Consider the following 16,900-nt stretch of genomic DNA (forward strand, 5'->3'; position numbering starts at 1 on the left):
CAAAGCATAAAAGAGCATTACATTTTTAAAAAGTTAGAAGAATTAAATAAATATTTTCTTTAAAAAATATATTCAATTTTTTTTTTTGAGCACATATTGTAATAATATATAACTTTATTATCCTATAAAAAAATTATAAACAGTCGTCTAGTAGCATCAACAAGGAGCTATTTTATGTCAAAAAATACATTTAACACTGCTTTAATCCACTATTATTCTTATAAATATTTCTTTTATGGATTTACAATATTTACATTTTCAATAAATTTAAATAAAATAAAAAGTAATTTAAATATCTCTTGCGGTTGATAATAAAAATCTCAATTTAAATTTAACAGAATAAGTATTAATTTATTAATGTCAAATAATAATAATAAACAGATTTGATTGTGTATCCACCGTGATCCACCAACTGCTGCAAGATCTCTAAAGAAAAAACAAATGTTTAAAAAAAGTAGATTTTAGGGGTTTTATAGAAGAAAGTTTTTAAAGTATCGAGTTTTAGCTTAAAATAATATTTGTTCTGATCAAATCAGACTACAACAAGTATCTGAAATGGAAGCAAGAAACGAGTTGATGACTTGATCCGAACTGGAATACAATTTCTGAGATTATCTGTTGGAGAAAAATACTTGTTTATGAGGCAAAGAAGAAGATAATGAATGGATAAATTTGGAGCAATTGGGAACACCATCGACGACAATCCAACAAGGTTAATACAATAAGTTTTCAAAGGGAGTTAAGATTATGGAGTCTGGGCTAAGTGGAAAGTAGAGCCTTTGCCAAACTCCAAACCTCTTTCAACTTCCTTAAAATAGCTGTTGAGGAACAATGGTATTCTATGCCTTACGACTATGTTGTGAGTGTCTGCGGTTCGTTCAGGCACATAATTGAGGCTATGGTTGAGGAAGAAGTGTTACTTTGTAACACTAAAAGAGAATAATAGTGATTAATCCTTTAAATCCATGTCCTTAAACTCACGCATTAAAAGCAATTACGAATATTTCATTTAAAACGACTATAAAAATTTAAAATTATTAATTTATAAAGTCATCTAGATCAGAAGTTCCTATAACTTATCCTGCTGTTAAGTTAAAATAAAGTTTCAACATTGATTTGTTTAATAAAAATTATTTTGTATTTGACTGTAAGTTTGTAAATATATCGAACCATCCACATAACGTAGAAGTCTACAGCTTTTATATTTGCAGAAATATGATAAAGAAGAAATACAGTTTATATTGGGACTAAATTAATCCTCTTTTTGTAAGTTTAAAAAAAAAAAAAATCATTAATCCGATCCTACTTGCAACAAAATACATAAATAGTAAAGGATGAAATTGTATTATAATAAAATACCCAATTAAATAAAGCCTATATTGGAAATAGCTGGTTTTGTGGGAAAATATATATTTTCCTTATCTGTAAAACCCTACAAATATCAGAAAAATGGAATCCCAGGGAAAGGAACCCTACTAGACATATTTAGTTAGATGGCCATATAAGAAAAATTTGAAGGATCTTTATTGTGTGAAAAAGGAATATGTTAAAAATCGAAATGTAAAATAAATAAATATTAGAAATACCAATCACACATTAAGCTGTTTATCAAAGTAGCAAAAAGAATAACACGTAATAAATATTTTTACAAGCATGTGGTCGTGGCAATACTTTTTTTTTGTGTTTTAGGAGTGTTGAATATTACTCTATAACTAAATACACTACCCCATAATCTGACCCTATTAACTGAACAAACAAGTTAAACTCTGTGGAGGGAAGAAAAGTTGCATACTGCATAGAGGGAAATTACAAGTAATGCTAATGTGACGTCATCAGTAATATCCTAAAAATGACATCTTATGAGGGAAATAAGTATTTATACGACCATTTGTTTCCTCAACTAACAGTTTTGTTCCTCTATTTTGTTCTTTTGTTTTATTCCCAATAACATGGAAATACATTTTCTATTTTCCAACTTAGACTACTTCGATTTGTCAACTTTAGACATAAATTAGAATTTTAACGGTTATTATACTAAACTCAAATTAAATCTTGTGAAGCTGGAAACAGTTCCCCACCATTAAATAAAAAACTGTTGATCAATTGGATCTATGACATTTGTCAACTATTGTTTAACTTCAACTTTTTATCCTACTCTTTTTGAAAGAAAAAGTAACCATTTGAATCAAAAAAGTTAATTTAGTTCACCTCAATCAAATATGGCTAAATCTACAAAAAAATGATACAAATCAAGATAAATAAAGAGTTGGATATAATTGGATAAAATGTTTCAGGAGTATACTGAAAATAACTGGTGATTAATTGTGGATTCAAAGGAATAAGAAGTAATTATAATCAATAATATTACTCTTCACTAACAGAGGGTTAATATCAAAGTTTAAAACTCTATTCTTTTGTTAGCTGTGTATTTTAATTTTAATCTCTTCTCTTGTTAATGTTTTAACTCAAAATAAGTTATTGTTAAACTGTGAAAATATAAAATGAAAAATAATCAATTTGGAAGAATGGGCTAAATTCCAATTAGTGTTGTCACAATATCAATGTTTTTGTACAGGATATTCTTCTATTTTTTTGTTATTTATGTTTCTCTAATTGGTCAGATGGAGTTGCACTGATTATATATAAAAAACAATATAGTATTATAATTACTCAATTTGACCTCGCAATGAGTTTTGAAGGACCAAGACACGACCCAACCCATATTGTGTTCAACATAATAATTTATCCCGATATGTTCCCATTGAGCTACGTTGTTCAAATTTTCTTTAAAAATTGGCGCCGGTATTTTTTCCTTCAACTAAAAATTTAAAACAAACGGTTCTTAGAAACAATTTACATGCACGTCCATAAAATTTTGGTTTGGCATACTAGTTTAAAAGCTGGATGACTTTTTTCATAAGAAAAATTTAGCAAGTAATTGTTTTATGCGCGCTACAATCCCGATATGAATATATTACGGAAATACCAATTTACTCACTTACTGATTGTGGGTCTTTAATTTCTTTATTATTATTTTTTTTTTTTTGAGAAAAGGTTACAATAAATACAATACTTTTTTTTATCAAATTATTTATTCTTTATTATAATAAATTTTCCATAAAAATAAAACATACCACATATTAATTGTCCATATCTTTAAATAATAAAAAAAAGCAAAATCATTGTATTATAATTAAGTAGTAATAACTAAAGCCTCTCTATCCCTTGAAAGGCCAGAACCAAAACAACAAAAAAATAAATCTGTAAAGATTTGACATAGTGATCACTTATGCATTAATATGATATTATCAAAGTAATTTAAGAAAAAAATGTTATAAAATTATAATATTATGTTAAAAAATAAGATGTTTGAAGAAATGATAGATATCACAGAGGGTAGCAAGTTCATTGCCGAAGAAGAAAGGACGTGCGAAGTAAGCTCTTCAACAGAGGTGTCCTCTTTGGACTTTCTTTTCTTCTTGCCTTTCAACTTTGGTTCGATGATATCGTTGGAAAGTGATGATGAATCGCTACTCTCTTTAATGGAGCCTATATGAGGGGCATTTTCTTTGATTTCCACCTGAAAAAAAATGGATTGTAGTTAGTTGAATATATTGTTAAAGCTTTAGAAGTTATTGCATATAATAAGAAATATATTTTTATAAAAAAAATTGCTGGTTCATTTGATTTTTGAATGAATTCAATTTATCTATGTTTGTTTCAAATTGTAGCAAAAATATTTGCAAATTTCATTCTCACATATAAGAATACCAATAAATTCGAATTTATTTAAAACAAAATTAGTAATCATTAGAGTTGTGAAAACGGATTATTGAAAAGGAACATCTTGGAAGTTTAAAAATTTGAACACTGTGGAACATGGCTTTCCAATTTGAATGCCATAAATACAAGGAACAATCTGAAAGCAGTTTTGAATGCTATTTTCCGTAACACCCTCTCATCCATCCCAGCAGAACTTGAAATAATGATTTTCATGAGGCAAGTCCAAAATGTATCAGTGAGGGTAAGCAAAATATGTAGGTTGAGCATTACAGCTGACAGTAGAAGAAAAAATGAAAAAAATACGCAAACTAACTGTAATTTTTTTTCAATTAATTATTTTCTTAAAAAACTGTCATTTTTTGATTGTTTTTCAAAAAAAAACAAATATTTTAATTATAATTTTTTTGGAACATGGATCTTTGAATTTATTTCTAAAACAATTTATATATAAACTATTTTCCGAAAAAATTTAATTCTTTTGGAACACTTTTGGATTTTTGAAATTTTTTGGTAAAAAATTTATATCTAAAATTTCATTTTTGGGATTATTTTCCAAAGATTTATTATTTGTAATTTTTTCCCCGAACATTTAATTCCCCCCCCCCATGGACATTTAAATGCTTTTTCCTTTCCAAAATAGTGATCACACTAAAATTCTAAAATATACCTATTTGCGTTGTGCATACTAATTTAAAATCCTCAAACAGAAACATAATTACTTTCTTTTTTGCAAAGTTTGTATAATGTCATGATTCTACTCCATAAAATGAATACATACTTATATATAAGCATTATCAAAGTTTAAAAACAATTCCATTAATGACCTTATAATCTCATTCCATTATAAGATCATTTAGATTTAATGAATATAGGACACGCTACTTATGTATGTTTATTATTTTGTTCATTGTAAAGTTAAAAAAAACTAAAAATATCACTCTGATACTTTTTGACAGTCTAGACATTCAAATATTATTATGTACATACATTTCTCAAAATTTATATTTGCTTGTCCTATTGCAGATTTAATAAAATGAAAATATTTAGAATGTACAATTTTACAACATGAACACACATTTTGCATTTTATTAAAAAGCTAAATTTATGATATGGTATTAAACTTTTTAATATTAACTAAAGTACATGTTTTATAGGATGTATGTAAATTACATATACCAAGTGGCCTATTAAAATCTGAACAATTTGAATTTTAGCTTTAACAAATATTTAATTTATTATTTAACAAAAAAATTTCAATAAAATTAATTCTATAAATAGATGAGCAGAGTGTTAGTCCGCTCAAGTACTAATTTTGTGAGCGCGCTCCTGCTTGTTTTGTACAGTTTTATCCCACTCCTGCTCAATAAAAAATGAGCGGCACTCATTTTTTCACTCGTATTTGAACTTGAAAACTCTTTATATATATCTCTTACAAAAAAAAAATCTAATTCAATTTTTTCCCATTTTAAACCTAGTTTATCTAATAGATAAGGGTAAATAAGACATTTTGATAACAAAATCATGTCTCCAGCTTCAATATTAAGGAAGTTATGACAAATTTATCATTGGAATTTCACGCCATTGAATCGTAGTGTTAAATGTGTTAATGTTCTAACCTACACCAAAATCTGGGATATAATGAAATATGACTTTTTAATTAAACAACACAACTTTCTTAAACATCAAGAGAATTGAATGAAATTTTCATGAATTACAGAATACAATATTGTGCAAAGAATGATAATTTTAAATACCTGCAATTGAATTGTACAATATGAAATTCGAGTATATGAATACCACGCTTTTTAACTTTTAATTTTTTAACTTAGTCTTGCCTGAGATTTTGAGACCTTATGTCAATTTACAGTATATAAATATTATAAAACCCTATTTCAGTTGGGAAGATTCGTTTTACAAAAAAGAAATATTTATCTTCCAACGTAATTTCCACACACAAAGGAGATGGGAGTGTCTCTGAGGGAACTGATGTCTGAGTCTTCATAGAGTGACCAGCTACATGAGAGGTAAACTCGTCAACCAAAGACAGCTGAGAGGCACAGGTACAGCATAAAAGAAATATCCTTGCTTTTTTTGAGATATAACTTTTTCTTGTAATCTTTAAAATTATTCTTTAACTCTCAAATTTTTTGACATAATTTCATAAGATGCAGAAAACTGAAAAAGTAATAAAAATAAATATATATGAGTGGAAACTCGAGCGATTTTTTCGCTCTTCTAAAAAGACGAGTGCCCTCCCGCTCTCACTCGTGATTCAAAACAATTAGCGCGCTCCCGCTCAAGAATTTTGAGCGGCACTTACTAATGCATTGTAGGTGAGTGTCTGAGCTCCCTTAATGATTAATATAGCCACCCTTAGCGGCAATGTTGGCTTCCAAGCGGCAGTGGAAGGCCTAACACCCGTTGTAGATGTAGTCATGTCATGGTACCCCAGTGCTGACTGACAGTGGCATTGAGGGTTCGGCATTTTGTTGACGAACACTGCAGTCCTTTCACTGGACATGCAACCAAAAGGGATAATCGATTCTTGCAACAGAGGAGATGGGTTTCTTTCATTGCTGGTATCAACAGTGGCCTCTCCATCCTCAAAAGGCTCTTTCCAAAGCCTTTTTTTATAGCACTCTGGATAGTCTGGTGTGAAATCCAAATATCTCTTGCATGGGCAGCCCCTCATTGATTTGGGAGGGCTTGCCTTGGGCAATTTTCTTTAACACATTTCGGTCCAATTACTCCTTTTTGAGAGCGCCTTTCTTCTTTTCCATTGTTGTGGACATGCTATCAGCGTAGACGGTTAGAAGACGCGAAAGGAAATTCGATGATCACATTCAAGTGCTAATTTTTCGACCTGTACGTAAGCTGTAGAGCTCAGGTTTGTTTTGTTGTGTTACGAATTGTTTATTATACATGAATTCCATGGGTCTCGATCATTGTCTCAATTCTAACGCGTAGTAACCATTTTACTTTAAAAAGAAAAAATAAGTCTTGCAGTAACAGTGCAAGAGTTGTTAATAATGATTTTACAGTCCCATTATTGTTTTAACATTTGTAATTTTTTTGAACATACCCAGCATTGAATAAAAAAAGTTTGCATTATTTGGCTTAGTTTGCCATTTTTCTCTGTGTTGCACTTTTTTAAGGAATACAAGCTTAATAAAAAAAATTAATAATCTTAAAAATGTATGTGTGACATTGTGGTACCATTTGAAAGCGTTGGTATAACCTATTTCAACTCATACATGTAAATAATTGCATTTAATTGAATTTTTGAAGTAAAAACCATGGTAGCCATTCTACTTATAAATATAAATCTTAGTTTCCCATAAATGGCCCAGGAGTTAAATGTATTTACCTGATCTGAACCAACGGAATTAGTTTGGAATTATTTATTAATGGAGAATCAAACAACGTCCATCAAAGCACTTTAACATAATTTATTCTGGAATTTAAAGAGTTTTGAAAGATTCAAGTTAGCAAAATTAAAAAAAACTATTTGATGAGTGATTGTGTTTCTCCATCTTGACAACTGACAAAAAAAAAAAAAACTGAAGTCATTTTTTTAGTCCCCTAATTTCTTATATAAGCTGACTAATTTTGGGCGGGATTAACTTATACGGGATCTGTATTAGGCCAAAGGTTGTCCCAACTGTAGTGTATGACCCTGTACATATACACAACAAGTAGTATATGTATTATATAATTATATATGGTGTGTCAGCAAGAAAGTAATCTTGAACTTGAAATTCTTTGTTTATTTTATTTATAAATACTGCAAAATATTCAAGAGACATACATTGGAAATTATATTCTTTATATTTAAAGTTATATGATGAGTTGAGGTTATATATTAATGTTTGGTTCAGTTCCCTCATTCATTTCATAACGATTATACTAATAGCAAAACTGAAGGACTTAGACCGTCAAAAAAAAGTAAATGGGAGAAAGGGAAGAGTAATCTTTAACTCATCAAACCTTTGTGAGTAATTATTTTTCTAATTTATTTGTTCATTATAAAAATGTATAAAAGAATATTTTACTGATGTCTTTTGATATTTGCTTATATACAGGAAGATCCGGATATATAAAGAAAATATTTAAAGGGTTATAACGAACTAACTAGATTGGTATATACATAAGTTTTGCAATTTTTAAATGTGACATTTAGTTACATTCAATCATTCATAATGATATATGCTTTGCTTGAAAACCTCAAGTGTTACGATAATTTTGTAGTTACCAAAAAAGAATGGACCAAAAAAAATATCTTGTTTTAATTTTACATGGTTTCTTGATGGGAAAAATGACCCTTTAAGCACAACAATGGCATAAAAATTGTTACGGGGACTCTGTTAAATTTAGTGAATAATAATATTATATAAAATTTGTAAATTTCGTATAAATGAAAACTTGTTTTCTTTGTTTAATCCAACCTTTTTCAGTCCCTATGTTATACTGTAGATAGGTTAATCGATTAACCAGATCCTATTCAGGACCTGGTCTGACTTTTTTTTTGATGATCCTATAAATAGTTCTATTTTTGAGTCATAACTAAATATTCCCGATTTTTTTTCTAATTGTTCAGCATAAATATTGCCTTGAATGAGTTATTTTAGGCCAAATGAAAGTCTAAATGATCTATAATATATGACCGGAAAAAACATCATAATTTTCATATCTTTACATTCTATTGAAACATAAAATGTACATATTTATAACATTATTTTTTACTCTCCTATCTGTAATAAGTAATTCCTTTCCCAGATTATATATATACAAAATATGTTTGTTACACTAAAAAAAGGCATAAATAACGAGTTAACGTTGTTAGCTTTTCAATATAAAAATAGCCTCATCAATCATGTAAGAAATAGGTAAAAGCCCATGATTCCAAAACTAGACGAAATGACATTTCTTATATAGGGATATATAATTATTGAGCTGTTTCTATATTTTATCATACCCTTTCAAGAAAAGATGATGATATGAAGATAAAGTGTCAAATTTTTTAATGAATATTGATGCCTTTTATGATACATATATAAATTATCACATTTTCGACCAAACACTTATTGATTTTAAGACAAATATAATTAAGAAAAGGTCCCAGAGATTTTTGACACAGAAGCCCCTCTTCAGTGGGTTTCCCGGTGCTGTGTATATATTTTTAAAGATTACACATATATAATTATAGCTGTTTTTTAATAAAAATACCATAGAAGGTAACTTTAAATGTAAAAATAAATATCCTGATGTAAAAAATGTCCTTAAATGAAATATAGGCGCAATGCCATAAGAAAGCTTGATCTCTCTAAAAATACAAATGAACATTATTTCCTAAAGAAATACGTATTACAATTAGATATTATATTATAGAAAAAGAATGGAAAATGATTCTTCAAAGGGCACATACAAAAAAGGAACATTACATTATAATTTAGAAAAAAGAAATATATATCAAAAATATAATTTTTTAAAGAAATAAATACAGAAAAAGACCTGAAAATTATATTTTGCTAAACCCTCTAATGACGCTAAAACCAGCCTTTTTCACAGTATCAATCATATGATAGATTGAGGACCCAAAACTTGAAATAACGTTTTATTGAGATTTCATCCCCATTATTTGAAAGTTTCATAACGCAACCAAACGGCTGCTTAAACAAAAATAAACAATTTCTGTTTTATCCCATATCTGTAAGTGTAAAAACAACAACAAAAAAGACAATGCTTTTGCGATCTCCTCTGCGCCAATATCAGTACCGAGAAGGCTGCAGTGTCCGGTGGCAATCTGTCCGGACTGTCCTGACATAAATAATAGATTTACTTGTAAATGTTTGAAGTATGTAATATTAGTTTATCATCTTACTACATCTCGTTATTATTATGTTGGATGTACTTTTTTAATACATTTTAGGATAAGTGTACTCTTGGTGGACGTTGTATTGATTTAAACGCTCCGTTATTTTCTATTCAAATCATGCTTATAAGAAATTTAACAGATCATTTTAGTTTGGCCAACTCACATACCTGTATCCGGCCATTCTTTTTTCTTCAAAACATAGGCTTAAGTGTTTGTTAAAAGTGAAACAAGGCCTTAATGAGAGTGTCCAGAAAAATGGACGAGATGCATACAGTCAAAAAGGATAATTGGTCATTTCTGTTTTGGAAAGCTTTACTCTCAATTGATAGATGTACTACAACTAAAACAATTAAAACGTCTATATTCTGCTCTCTGTCGATAGAAGAACACGAAAGCTTTGAGTCATTATTTGCAGTTGTATCTGATGGTTGCATAAAAACGTCGGGACTTTTTCTGGAATCATTTGAAGATTGGAGTGTTGGATTGGAAGACCAGTACAATGGTTTATACCTTCAGAGAAATTTTTAAATACTTAAATGGACCACAAAGATAACCAGGAAGTTATGAGGGACCAATAGGAGAGGCTATCTACAATGGTGTATCACAAAGAACAATAGTTGGTCAGTCATTCGAGAAAAAGTAACAATAATTTATACAGAGTTATTGTAAAATTTAAGTTGAGATCAGCAATACCTTAATTAAATCGCTTGAGCTTTTTAATTTGGAAAAAATACATCAAAGTGTTATTTACCAAACAAGTCATATAGAAACTTAACTGAAGCAAGGTGGCTTACTAAAGCCAATATAATTTTTAGATTTTACTTATCTGAATCAAGTCCAGCTTATGAACTTTGAAAACTGTAAGATTTATTTTAAACTTCTATGCTCCGATGTGGTTCAAGATAAAATTCAATCCAACATGTAGTGAAGGTGCTAAGCATTTTCAATATGTAATAAACTTATTGAAAGATATTTACAAGGATCTTGTTCCGACTGTACAAAAAATTCTAAAAAGGAATAGTTTTTTCGCACATCATAAAAATATAATAATAAATGGATTGTTTGATAGCGATTTTAAAGTTAGAAAATATGCATTGTAAAAAGTTTTAACTACAAAAAAGACATAAGACCCACAGAGACAATTTAAAGTTACTGATTTAATAAACCTTCAGTCTTCTTATTTTTTAAATATGATTGATTGGTCAAAAACAAATACTTCTGTTCTCCCTCCTCCCCCTATTTGCAATATTGACACTTTGAAGATATTAAAAAAGCTGAAAAGGAACCTTTACAATTTAATTATTTTCCTTGGCATTCCTAGTCCGTACGTAGAAAGAGCTGTAAGACTGGTTTCTGTATATTTCTACTTATGTTGACGAATATAATCAAAGGCATGGATATATTTTGTCGACTCTAGGAATCAAGAAAAAAATTAGAAAATTCTAAACGAAGAATCAATGTATAGTATAAATACTGTTCCAGGAATTTATTGTGAAAAACAATTGTGCTCTTAAAAAGCTTACATATTTTTGAAAATTATTAGACTATGAGTAAGTTATTAAAAAGAATAAAAAAAAGAAACTTTTATTTAAGTTATAAATCTACTTTTGCATGTGTAATCAATGTAAGACAATGAGGTAAATGGGAAGTATGGCTTCATAGAAACCAGGGTAATAAAGTAATAATAAAAGCATTTTTAATATGTTTAATAATAATTATTTTTAATTTTTCTTTATACGAAAAAAGTTTACTACATATGGAAGCATTCAAGCAAAAACCGAAGGGAAAATTTCATTTATTTTCAAGAGTTCCTTTTATCAATATGCAACTTTCAAGAAAAGAAAAATGGTGTATCATACTTTTTAAGTCATATAAAACCCTATTTGCAAAATAACTAATGTTTGCTTTTTATCAATTTCATATGTAAAAAAATTTGTCAATTTTTTTTAATAGTTACTTTTTCACTTTTGATTTTAAATTTTTTGGATACTTTTTTTCATGTATTTCCATCTGTTTACATAAATAATTTTTAGTTGTACCTAAAATTGCTTACAAACGATGATATACCTAGATGAGTATAAATATTTACTTTATACTGTAATAGGTATAAAAAAAGTTAAATTGAATTTTGTAAAATTATGGCTATATTTTGAAGGGAATAGATGTAGAGAAATTTCAATGACTGAATTTATTAATAACATTTTTATGGCAAAAAATTATATGTAAATTATAAGAGTAAACATATTTTAAGATTAAAGTTCTAGAAAATGAAGATTTAAAATAATAATCATTTTAAAAAAATATTCATCTCCAAGGATTTTTGTTCCATTTTATATTTTTTAAGTGATTCCATTTTGAAATATTTAAATTTTTTACTCATTGTGAATGGATTGCTTTATTGTTTTGATCTTGGTATCTCATTCCCAAGGAAGGAGTTCACTCTACTCATTTATGAGGTTAGGTAGTTTTCCTTCGATGAATTGTCCTCCCGTTGTCCCTTGTGAAATTTGGAGTTAAAATTCGAATATCCCTTGAGATGGGTGATCAAGTTAGAAGTATTTTACTTTGATTGCCTCGATCTTCTATCTCTGGTTCAAAGTCATTAGATAGTGAGGTTTTTTTGGTGTATGCATTGAAATTTTGGGGCATGATTCCCTCATTTTTCTATTAATGAAACAACTATTAATTCGTCTTATAGTAATAAATATTACATATTTTTATTAAAAAAATCCAACGAAGCATCCATTTAAACGAAAAATATTAAAACCAAAATATCATACTCATTTCTTTTTATATGAAGTCGTAATATCTTGGAAGTAAAATGGCTTTAAGGCAAAATGAACTATGGCAAAATAGATTCACGCAAAATTAAATAGTGCTGTTTCAATCAATATAGACGACGCTTCTAGATGTAAAAGTTGTTGACATCTTAGTGAGTATAGAAAGCATGGATCAGATGAGATGATGAAAAATATAATAATAATAAGTATTGTTGTAAAAAAACTTGACTACAGATGGGAGGGTTATTTTTTTATAGTTGCAGCCTGAATAGTTTATAACCAATACATTTATTTTGTGTTCCCATGGGTGCATATTTGCATAAGCTGTTATCATTATTCTTTAATTCTTGATGAGAAAACATCAGCGGAGAGTCACACTAAGGGGTGCTTATGGTGTTATAATTGAATGTCCTTTTTTGGACACAAACTATATTTGAGGATCGACAACATTGATAATTCTGCCCACATCGATGTAAAATAAAGAGTGAGATTTGTGTTAATTTCTTTCCTCTAACAGCTGACTGTAGCTTATCTAATAAACTGTCATTATAGCTCAGCTGCTTTCTTTTCAATTATTCTTCAAATTATCAATGTGGGCAGCATATCTTCAGATAGAATACTGTTCCATGTCTGCCAATGACGTTTACGCCTTCAAAAATACAAAAAATAATCCTTTCAAACATCTTAAATTTCTTGAAATCGATTTAGGATGAATTTAGTAGAGCTTGAACCTCTAATTACAAATATGGTGTATACTTTTTCGAACTGGGCCTATTTTTTCAAAACTTGTTTAAAAAAAGAAATAAATGGTATGACTATAATTCAAAGCCATTCAGACAATAGCTATATCAACACCAGATAAATATTGAAGTCTTATTCAACAAATTCAAAATTTAATTAATTTATGGGGAAAATATGCTTATAAAATAGTGTATGTTTTTAAATGACAGATTTGAAGAATCCGATTAAAGACTGACACAGTTATACTCTACAGATATTAATTCCTCTGTAAAGAATAAAATTATCTTTCTTTCCTTACTATACAGTAATTTATTTTTAGGATTTAGATACGAGATGGTCGAGAGTTGGCATTGGAAGGCAAGAGCAACTTAAATGAAACTAGTTATTCATTAAAGGATAAATTACTTTGACTTACGAGATGTATCAAGTTCAACTTGAATGTCAAAGTATTGCTACTATTTATTATTATATCATTGGATATCAAAATGGATTATTATATCAACGTAAGGCAAAAGAAATAAGTTGGTTTGTTAACTTTTTATTTCAATATCCGATTCAATCATAGTTCGATATAAATTATATGGTTAGGATTCACATTTATTAGTATAAGAAAAACATAATGTAACATCATATTATAACCTTTCTGTCAGCTAAATATATTTGCTCAGTCATTGCCGCATTTTGTTGCCTCTGTGAAATTATTTTTTATGGGCCTACACCATTTGATATAAAACCTTAGAAACCAAAACGCACAGATTCATTATGAAAATTTTATAACGAAATGTAATACTGTTCTTATTTCAACATCATTTCTTTATTTTCTTAAGCAAATATGACTCTGGGAAATAACACTGAAGTGTTAAAATAATGTAACAGTTCGCTCATAAAGTTTTTTCATCCGTCAGCAAATATGTGAATTCCTAATTTTTATTAAAGGTTGTAGATCCTACTATTAGAGCAAATACATTTGAATTTGCTCATAATTTATTAATATAGGTAATTACTAAACGTTCCTTTTTAAAATGTTGCTTGTGAGGTGATCCATTCGTGGGTCACTGCAGCTTCAAATAAAGTGTGAGTGACCCACCGGTGGATCATTTCAAAAATTTAAGTAATTTCAAAAAAACATTGTATAAATTTTTATTTTTTCATCATTCTTTTTTAAAACATATTAAATATACATATGATTTAAAATAATCAGTACATTTCATAATTCCATAAATAGGATTTAACCTTCAATAACTTCAATCTTTATCAGAACTGACACGGTGGAACCTGTAAGCTCCCATAATGCTGGAGATACGTACTTAGTGACCCTCACACGCAAACAGGTTTTGTCCCAAGTATATACACATATTTTGCCTTTTCTAATACAGATTTTGCATCTACGTTCTTATTCAAATATAATTTAAAAAAGATTTATTAATATAAAAAAATAAAACTTTTCCTAAAACTTAATCAATAAAAGTTTGTATTGAAAAATGTATATTTTATTACAAAAATTCTAATTTTATGTATAGCTTCTCATGAAATAGTTAATTATCCATAGGTGATAATAATTCAAAAACAACTATTTGTTAGATAAATCCATATAATCCCCTGCAGTTCATTTTTTGAAGCTATAGTAGATGTTTGGAATTTGAATTATTATATGAAAATAATTATTTTACTGTGTGAATATTAACTATAATAAATTTAGCAAAAATACACTTTCCATTGAATGAGTTATTATACTGATGAAAATAAATTCATAGTAATTAGTAATTAAATAAATATTTGTACACAAAAAAGTATTCATCCTTGCCAAAAAATTTACAAAAGTAGTTTAATTTTGCTTTTTGCATTTATGTATGGTTATGTTATTAATTCTTCTTTTCATTCAGTTTGGAAAAGCATCAATTTGAAATGATCGTTACATCCTGCACATTAATAAACTGTCAGTAACATCTTTGATTACGAGCACCATTCTTGTAAATAAATGTTCACTAATCATCATTAATCCAATCAGAACTTACATGACAGTCGAACTTGACGATTTTTATTATTTTATCCACATTTTTGACAAATGGGCTTCAATGAAACAAAACTGCACATTATCGTCTCTACATTATCAGAACTATAAACACTATTCATATTTTTAGCTGATGATCGAAGAAATAAAAAGCGGAATATGCCGTATTTTTTCTTTGCTGGTGCAAGTATTTAATGCACGTTTAAACAATACTGTGTCAAACAATTGTCTAAGCTGTATAAAAAGTTTTTACCAAAGAAAAAATATTATCTGTTTAATGATATTTAGGAAAAAATAAAATCGTGCTTAAACAACGAGAGACACATATTACTAAAGTCATCCATGGGAAAAAAATGAATTTCTATTACTACTCGTATTATGGTATATTAATTTTTAGCATTTTTTAGCTTGTGAGTTTTTGTGGTAGGTGGCAATCCAAACATATCATTATTTATTTTCTCAAGCTGTGATTATTAATCTTTCATTATTAAGTAGAGAACATCTAAGTATTGAGTAACTATGTATGAGTGTGCACATTAACATTGCTTTCTTCAATATTATTTCAACGATCATATCTATAAATATAAGGAGTAGTAAACAGAAGTTGATTATATTTCCAATAGATGGCTTTAATATATTTCAAGTTATAAAAATGCGATCGGTTTACAGATGATGACGTTGAAAAGATAATATTTTGTTCTAAAAAAATTTATATGACAGATTTGCCAATTATTTGACTGAATATTGTTTCTCAACTCTCATTTTCTCTACTTGTACGTAGGGGAGAGTAAGGATACTTGTTACGGAAGAGACATGTTACACACCCAATAACTTTAAAATGTAAAATTATCTAACTACCCTTTTCTTACAGAATTGAAATTCTGTCTATTTTTATCAAATTAACATAAAAACTAATGCTTAGAGTATAATTTCGACATTGAAAATTTTGACACAAAAAGTAAACATTTTTGGCAAGTGTTTGTTGAGATATATTTCTATTATAAAACATACGATTAATTTTATTAAATGTCATAGTGAAGCATGTTGTTCATTTAATTAATAGGCTTATTATTAGTTTCAATATTCAGTTTACATCATTTATTTTGATTCCAACATTTAATCATTTATTTAATTATGTTTTCTTTTTTGTGTAATTTCATGTTATCCTTTAATTGTCAATCACAGTAAATAGTAAAAAAGTTTTTTAATTTTATTATGAACTATGCTCTATTTCTGCGAATGTTTTACTTGTTTATCTTATATATATGTAATTATGTATAAGTATATATTTTAGGGTGACAAACAATAATAAAAAGTAAAATAAATGCTTGAATATAATAAATGATAGTTTTTACATGTTTCCTCTTGTTGTAACATTCTAATCCTACCGTGTACTATGTATCCACCTACCCTGTATCATATGTCCTCCTGGTGTATCAAGTATCCTACTTTTGGTTAGTTTCGAAAACATCAATCAATTGATATTAATTATTGCAGTACATCAAAAATACTTTGGAATTATTTGTCTTAGGTAACTACCTATATCATGTTACGGGCTGTTGAATTATCCTTTCAATTGTGAAAGGTATGATAGTTTAAAAAAATAAGATTTTTGGAACATGTATCCTCACTCTCCTCTAATCTAAAGAGCTCAAATTTGTTTTGTTTTGTATTGTAACTAATTGTTTGTGCTTAATTATATCGAACTAT

The 16,900-nt window shown here is 28.2% G+C and overlaps 1 protein-coding gene across 2 annotated transcripts in view; it reads right to left on the reverse strand.

Annotated features, from left to right (window-relative positions):
* Positions 1 to 3,073: 3,073 nt before the first annotated feature.
* The window catches only part of LOC121124648 (uncharacterized), a 194,339-nt gene continuing 180,512 nt past the window's right edge, over positions 3,074 to 16,900 (reverse strand). For both annotated transcript variants that reach the window (XM_071891120.1, XM_040719828.2), the window contains one exon: positions 3,074 to 3,580. In XM_071891120.1, coding sequence (XP_071747221.1) covers positions 3,341 to 3,580 — 240 coding nt within the window. In that variant the 3' untranslated portion in view covers positions 3,074 to 3,340. The remainder of the gene's footprint in view (positions 3,581 to 16,900) is intronic.

This window comes from Lepeophtheirus salmonis, chromosome 9 (assembly GCF_016086655.4).
Source record: "Lepeophtheirus salmonis chromosome 9, UVic_Lsal_1.4, whole genome shotgun sequence".
Lineage (NCBI taxonomy): Eukaryota > Metazoa > Arthropoda > Copepoda > Siphonostomatoida > Caligidae > Lepeophtheirus > Lepeophtheirus salmonis.